Source organism: Chinchilla lanigera, unplaced genomic scaffold (assembly GCF_000276665.1).
Source record: "Chinchilla lanigera isolate Chin_1 unplaced genomic scaffold, ChiLan1.0 scaffold00067, whole genome shotgun sequence".
NCBI classification, from domain to species: domain Eukaryota; kingdom Metazoa; phylum Chordata; class Mammalia; order Rodentia; family Chinchillidae; genus Chinchilla; species Chinchilla lanigera.
Window position 1 is genome coordinate 10369754 of NW_004955468.1, and position 7754 is coordinate 10377507.

The 7754-nt window shown below is 35.3% G+C and overlaps 1 protein-coding gene across 1 annotated transcript; it reads left to right on the top strand.

The window, feature by feature from the left end:
• Positions 1–1320: 1320 nt before the first annotated feature.
• Positions 1321–6701, top strand: LOC102026850 (olfactory receptor 10R2-like). The gene is made up of 3 exons (XM_005400314.2): positions 1321–1359; positions 2056–2987; positions 6599–6701. The coding sequence occupies exons 1-3, from the start codon at positions 1321–1323 to the stop codon at positions 6699–6701; spliced, it is 1074 nt and encodes a 357-aa protein (XP_005400371.2).
• The last annotated feature ends 1053 nt before the right edge of the window (positions 6702–7754 follow it).

Here is a 7754-nt window from a genome sequence, read left to right on the forward strand (position 1 = left end):
CAAAGAAATTTCCAGGAAAAGCCTGGAATGAAAAAACCTGTTTGCCACAGGGCACTAGAATTTGACTTGAAGGAATGTGAAGTTATTATTTCTGTTTAGAGACTTCATTTGCTTAGATGTAAAGTGGTAATAGTTGACTAACTTATTTGTATGTCAAATTTAAGCAATGTTGACTTTTCCCCTGAGCTGTCATCTGTTTACCTTAGTTATGAGTAAAGTAATCAGTCAGGGAAAGTGAAAAGGCAGAGATGATATCTCAGAAAGAACACTAATGGGGACTTTGCATAGCCGAATATCTACTGTATGTTCCTCATTTATGAAATTGGGAATAAGGCAATTTAAAGATATCTAGAAATAGAAGTTAAGCTTTTAGTTGTATTCAAACTTCAGACTTTTATGAAATTTTTGTCTAAGTAGAAAAGCAAATAATAGCAATTTACTTACTTTAATAGTAATCTAACATATAATATTAACTTTCTGCTTTAAACTTTTTGGATGAAAAGTCTTTGAAACAAGTTATAATTTATAGAATCAGAGACAAACTTATTAATAATGACAAAGTGAATATGATTCCAGTGATTTCTATGGAAACCTAGATAAAGTGGTATACATAATTGTGAAACTGTAGCAAAGATTTCATGAGTATACTTATTAAGCTAAAAATAGAAAGCAGGCCACAAAGTTGAAAGAAAAAAAACAGAAACCATGGAATATTTCCAAATCTGGAAAGTAGCACAAGATGACGTGACTGGTCAGAATTTTTAAATTCTAAAATGTATATGAATCAAAGTATATAGAGGAATCAAAACTAGTTCAGCAGTGCAGAAAGATACATTTGGGAAAAGTGTGCAGGACCTAGAATATTTTATAGACAACTGAGGTTCATTTAGTTTTGTTTCTATGATAGAATTTGACCTATAGAAAATCAACTCTACTGCTATTGAGGAGGATGATTCAGAGTGAGAAGAAATAATCTAGGTAGTCAGTTGTATAGCACAGGTAAGAGTTCATTTCTTACACAAAACAAGGAAAAAATTCTACAGGTAATTTAGAAAAAAGATGTATGTGGAGGAAGAGAAGATGGTGAATTTAAATATTTCTCAAAAATTTAGAATTTGAATAAGAGTACTGTGAAACTTTTTATTTGGGTATAGAATCCAGGTAAAGGAATACTGTATATTCAGGCAGGAGTTAAGAGCGCATAAGAATTTCTCATTAAAATATATAAAATCTAGTAGTAGCAATAACTGTATCAGAGACCTGCATGTGGTTACAGTATTTGAGCCTCCCTATTCATGAATTCACAGAAAGATCCTGGGAATGACAGTTTGTTGGCCCCCTGAGTCAGATATACCAAAGGTACGACATGTAACAAAATAGGACAGCTGATGAATGCTGGTGAAATACTAAATTACTCTAGCTATATGTTTTCTGAAAAGAGAAATCAGATTGATCATCTGATAAGAGTTTGTGGAGGAATCATAAAGATAGTTCTAAAACAATAACAGTAGTTTAAAGCAAGCTGTTTTAATAGATGACTTCACAGAAATGGGACAGACAGTAGTGAAAGCAAACCGTGTTCTTTAAGGTCAAAAAATACAAAGACAAATTGATGGATGTTTTTCTCAATTAACAATGTGTTAAAAGGAGATGTGTATATGGGGAAGGTGAATCCTTGGATATGGATGTTGTTGCATATACAAGTAATCAATATAAAGATGTCAAAATAATAATTAATATAAATAAAGGGTTTTGATTAGAACTCTAGCAAAGACAAGTGGAGATTGTACATAAGGATAATAGGTGTATTTGTGCTAATAGTGCAATATTCTCACTTCAACACTTGTCCCCAGATTCACACTAAAATCAGATGCAGGAAAATAGCAGTTTGGGTACATACTAATTTAGAATAATTTCTGCATAACTTACAGTCCTTTTCTCCCTCCCATTTCTGTTGCTTATTTAAACAAGGTTATCTTAGCTAATTTATAAGAGTAAATCTGATTCCTTACTTTCAAATCCTTAGGACCCCATCACATTGGCCTTATTCCATAGGGTCAACTCTTCACGGCCAATTCCTCATTTGTCACTGAGTTCCTCTTGCTGGGGTTTTCCAGCCTTGGGGAATTGCAGCTTGTCCTCTTTGTGGTCTTTCTCAGCCTCTATCTGATCATCTTGAGTGGAAACATCACAATCATCTCAGTCATTCGCTTGGATCGCAGCCTCCACACACCCATGTACTTCTTTTTAGGTATTCTGTCCACTTCTGAGATCTTGTATACAATTGTCATCCTGCCCAAGATGCTCATCAACTTGCTCTCTATACTTAGGACACTCTCCTTCATGAGTTGTGCTGCTCAGATGTTCTTCTTCCTTGGATTTGCCGTCACCAATTGCCTGCTTCTGGGAGTGATGGGTTATGATCGTTATGCTGCCATCTGCCAGCCTTTGCATTATCCCATTCTCATGAGCTGGAGAGTGTGTAGCCAGCTGGCAGCAACATGTATTGTTAGTGGCTTTCTAATATCTCTTGTGGGAACAACTTTGGTCTTCAGCCTCCCTTTCTGTGGTTCCAACAAAGTCAATCACTACTTCTGTGATATTTCACCCGTCATCCGTCTTGCCTGTGCTGAAACTTACATCAACGAACTGGTCATCTTCATCTGTGGGGTCCTTGTGCTCGTTGTCCCCTTGATCTTCATCTGCTTATCTTATAGCTTCATTGTTCACACCATCATGAAGATCCCATCAGCTGAAGGCAAGCGAAAAGCCTTCTCCACTTGTGCTTCCCATCTCATTGTGGTCATTGTCCATTATGGCTGTGCCTCCTTTGTCTACCTGCGACCCTCAGCTAAATACACATCAGGCAAAGACAGGCTGGTGACGGTGACCTATACCATCATCACCCCACTATTGAACCCCATGGTATACAGCCTCAGGAACAAAGATGTACAGCTGGCTATTCGGAAAGTGATTGGCAAGACTGGGTTTTCTTTTAAAACGCTATAATGAGAACACTTTTCAGAGGAGTCACACATTTAAATTAATTGGGTCTGAGATTATTTCAATTATGAGAGTGTGCTGTCTGTCTGTGTGGCCTTAAGTGTTTTTCATATTTTAGAAGTTGATATTTTCTTCTTTTTTATTTTCCTGTATAAATCAGAGGTAGTAATATTTTGTTCTCAACATTATGGCAAATCATAAGGTATGTGGCAATAAAGGGTATTTCTCTTCTTTTGCTAAATTTGTAATTCTCTAAAAGGTCTTCATAGCCCTTATTTATTTTCTTATATTTGTCTTGTCTCATATCCCTTACCGTACTCTTATTTGTCATAAATCTCTGATGTCCAGATTAAAATGAGGTTTCCAGTATGATTATAGCTTTGACCTAGTATTATAGTAGGTTAGGGAAAAATGTTACTACTCTAGTAATTAGATGATTTAAGATTTGAAATTTCCAGGAGTGCTATGGCACTCCTGTAATCTCAGAACTCAGGGGGAAGTTGAGGCAGGAAAATCACTGTAAATTCAAGGCCAGCCTATCCAGTGAGCTCAAGGCCAGCCTGAACTACATTGTGAGATCCTGCATCAAAAAACAAAACAAGGGCTAGGGAGATAGCTCAGCGACACAGTGCCTGCCTGGCAAGCACAAGGTCCTGAGTTTGATTCCCGGTACCCAAAACAAAACAAAACAAAAATTATTGGACTTTGGTTAAACTATGATTTAAACTATTATTTTTCCGTGTATCTAAATTTTAATTTATGGAAAATAGGAATGATAAAATATACCTTTTCTACTTCACAGCAGTTTTGTTTGTATCTAATAGATACCATAAATTTGTAAAACATAAAACTGCATTAAACATAAAACTCATATTAAAGATGGACCTATTCATTGTTGCTAGGACTTTATTTCATGCAGAATCTCTAAGAAAGCCGTTAGACTACCTTTTCTGACCACTTCTTTGAGTCATTTCTTATATAACATACAAAGTGTGTTGCATAAATGAAAGGAAGGATCAAACATCCTGTCTCATCTTGGCTGAAGATAAAGACTTTCATCCTGAATTTATTAAGAAGAAGGAACTACCTAGCTTCAAATTTATCGTCAGACTATACAACATTTAAAAGAGAAGGGTGTGAGAGTCATCTGATTCTATCTCTTGTATGGAAAATTGCATCAAAATTCCTTCATTCGTATCTCTGAGGGAAATCAGCTTTCTCTGATTGAACATTAATGATTCCAGAAAGTGATATTCCTGTTGTATTCAGCTCATATTACTTCCCCTGGTTTCAGCTTATGTCTGCCTCTGCGATTTTCTGTCACATGTCATATAGTGAATGCAGATTTACAGACCTTTGGGAAAGTTTAGATGATAGTCTAAACTTATTTTACTTCTGTGATCTGGTCTTCACAAGCATCACTTGAACTTGGGTACAATCCCCTAGATTGGCTACTCCAGTTCACCAATACACTGTTTCAAGGATCATGAATAAAGCTGAAGTTAATATTTTATGTGCAATTTCCTTTTTCAGGATACAGTATAACAGTATTCTCCCTTCTTATTGTTAGGTTTTCAAATTAAAGTGTACAAGATCATAAATAATGCTTTTTTATGTTGGAAACATACCACATCTATTTCTAATTTTGTCTCTCCTTCAGTTCTTAGATAAGAACATTTCATTTATTGTCTTTCTTTACTAGTTAAATAATTATGGCACTCTGACTACTACAAGTCTAAATTCAGTGTTGGTCACCTCCATTATTTTGTCTGGTCCTTTACTTCCCAAAACATAGGTGCAATACTCATTTATTAACAAAACAGTTTTTTAGGGAATAGAATGTTTATTTTAATGGATATTTCCTAAATGGTATTTCAATAATTTCTGCTATTATTTTCTAGTTTTATTATGCATTAGTGAGCCACTCTGATTGAAATAATTCCATTTTATCATTAATTAAATTTTGTCATTGGTTTCTCCAGAATTATGCCTGGTGAAAAACTTTCATATGTGTAATATAGATGTTGTCTTTATTTTTATCAGTTTAATTTAATTAAATGTACTTAGCCTGTATCATTACTTATTTTGCATGTAAGTGAGCTTCCTTGGTCTCATAGTGCTCAATCATTTTGTGGCATTTCAATTTATGGATATTTTTTACTGTTTCCAATAATACTGTTTTATGTATTTTGTTATGAAGTCTATTTTCAATGTTTCAAAGCAGAACATTGGGGGACTGAATGCAGTATGATTGAAAAATATAGTAAATGTTTAATTTTAAAAATTATCACAGCATGACACACATTTGCTATTAATTTCCTTGAAAATACTCCTTCTTTCTTTAAAAACTTTTACCCTATCATTCTTGCCCATTTCTGGAGCAGTTTGGGCAGTCATTTTCATGTCTTTAATCTTGTTTACATTTCTGCCTCAATGTCCTAAATTGATTTTAAACATCTATTTTTTATGGTCTTTTTGACTGTGGGGAAAAGGCATAAGTCACACAGTGCCAGAGCTGGTGAATAAAGTGGATGAGGACACACCATAATGTATTCATGAACCTGACTTTCATCTGGATGGCACGCAGCAGCAGCACTCACCTCATTTTTGCTCACACGCTTCCAACAGTCACTCACAAAAAACTGGAAATATTTTAGAAAGTGGCAAGAATGATGGGATAAGTGTGTTTGAGGTGAAGGGGCATATTTTGAAGGAGATTAATGGCAATGTACAGTATCTTTTACCACAACATTTCAAATTTAAACTTTCACTGTATATTTTGTCACACATACTTTATAGTACATTTGTGTTTACTCGATTTTCACTACATTTGATCAATATTGATCTATGAATTTGTTATGGAGTCTTCTTCATAAGTGGTAAACAGAACTTTTGCAGATTTAGCATAGCAACCCATACATACACTAAGATGATAGAGTGTAATGAAAAACATCAAGAAGGGTGACAGGGAGGAGGGCACAAGGCAACAGAAAACAATTATAAAAATAAAAATAGAAGGGGTTGGGGATTTAGCTCAGCGGCAAAGCGCCTGCCTGGCAAGCGCAAGGTCGTGAGTTCGGTTCCCGGTACCGGAGAAAAACCAACCAAACAAACAAACAAACAAAAAAAAAAATAGAATGATTGACAGAGTCCTAAGCATAAGAAAAAGTTCAAAATACACCTGTGAAAAAGGGGGAGAGCAAACAGAAGTAACCTACTTCCCAGCACACAAGCACATCTGGTGATTTTCTTAAAATTAGGTCACCTAGATTGGTTCATTGTCTGAATAAGGAACCCCACTTTACTTTACTTTCATATGGTATAAGAAGAATGAATTGCAAGTTGCTAGGTGAGTGGATGTCGAGTGTTCTCACTACAAGATGATAACTATGTGAAGTGATGCCTTTGTTAGATTCAATTGTCTCATATTGTGTATATACTTCAAAACACTGTTGTAATGATAAATACATACAATTTTACCTGTCAAATAAACATACACTAAAAAACATGGATTACCAAAACTATGAAAAATCTGAGCAATTATATACTCTGTTCCAGAAGATGGGCCTACTAATTGTGTGTCTGTGTGTCTCAGAAATATCAAGTTCTACCACAGTTGCTTTCCATTTACAGTCCAAGTGCTATGTCTCGTTCATCAACCAGTAACAAACAGTGCACAGATCAGCAATAGACTGTAGACTTCCATTAGAGGGGCATTGGTCTGTATTTCTTCCATGCCCAGATAAAACTGGCAGTTTCCTTGAAGGGTGATTACACTAGGGATGTTTTGAGCTGGAAACACACAGGAGAACCAAGACAGTTGTGAGCAGCTGCACTCAAAGCTGAGGATTGTGGGTGCCTTCACAGCATGGAGCATCACCAGTCTTTCTTCAGATTTTCAGCCCCAGGATGACTACAAGGCCTTAGCAGCTAGGAAACAAGAGGACCACTTTCTGGGGAACTGATGGAAGTTAGGGGTTACCTCAATAAAATGTAAAGAATTGTTTTATGCAGCTCTTTTGCCTGGAGCCCTTTAGTTCTCAAACACTTCCCGTGAATAGAGAGCTCTCAAACAAGACATTTATTTATTTATTTATTTATTTATTTATTTATTTATTTTTTGGTTTTGGCTTTTCTCCAGTACCAGGAACCGAACTCACGACCTTGCGCTTGCCAGGCAGGCACTTTGCCGCTGAGCTAAATCCTCAGCCCTCAAACAAGACATTTAGTGCTATGATCTGGAATGTATATGAACAACCTAGGGTTACTAAACATTTGAAGAATTGTGAACATATAACATAGGAGTTTACATAGAAAAGAAAAATATTCTCTGGGGAAACTTAAAAAATTCAGGATATAAAGTAATAACATCTTCATATGAAATATATTGTATCTTGAAAGATTCTGGTGACATCATTTGTACTTTTTCTACTAAAACACAGAAAAGAATAAAATCACAATTGGGACATCAATTAATTATAACTAAATTAACAAAGAATAGGTTTAAAAATTAACTAATGTAAATGCTTAATTTCTTTCTCCCTGCTCTCCAGCAGAAATGATTTTCCTGGTTCTAGCATCATGCATTATTATTTGCATAGTTTCAAACTTCATTACAAAAGAATTATAGAGAATGTGTTCTCTAATATTATTTTTAATTTTTTTAACCCCTTCTGTATTTTTGTTTTTTTCCTGGTTAAGCCTTACCCCGAAGGCTCATTCCTTCTTCTGCTTCCCCACATTTAGACTTC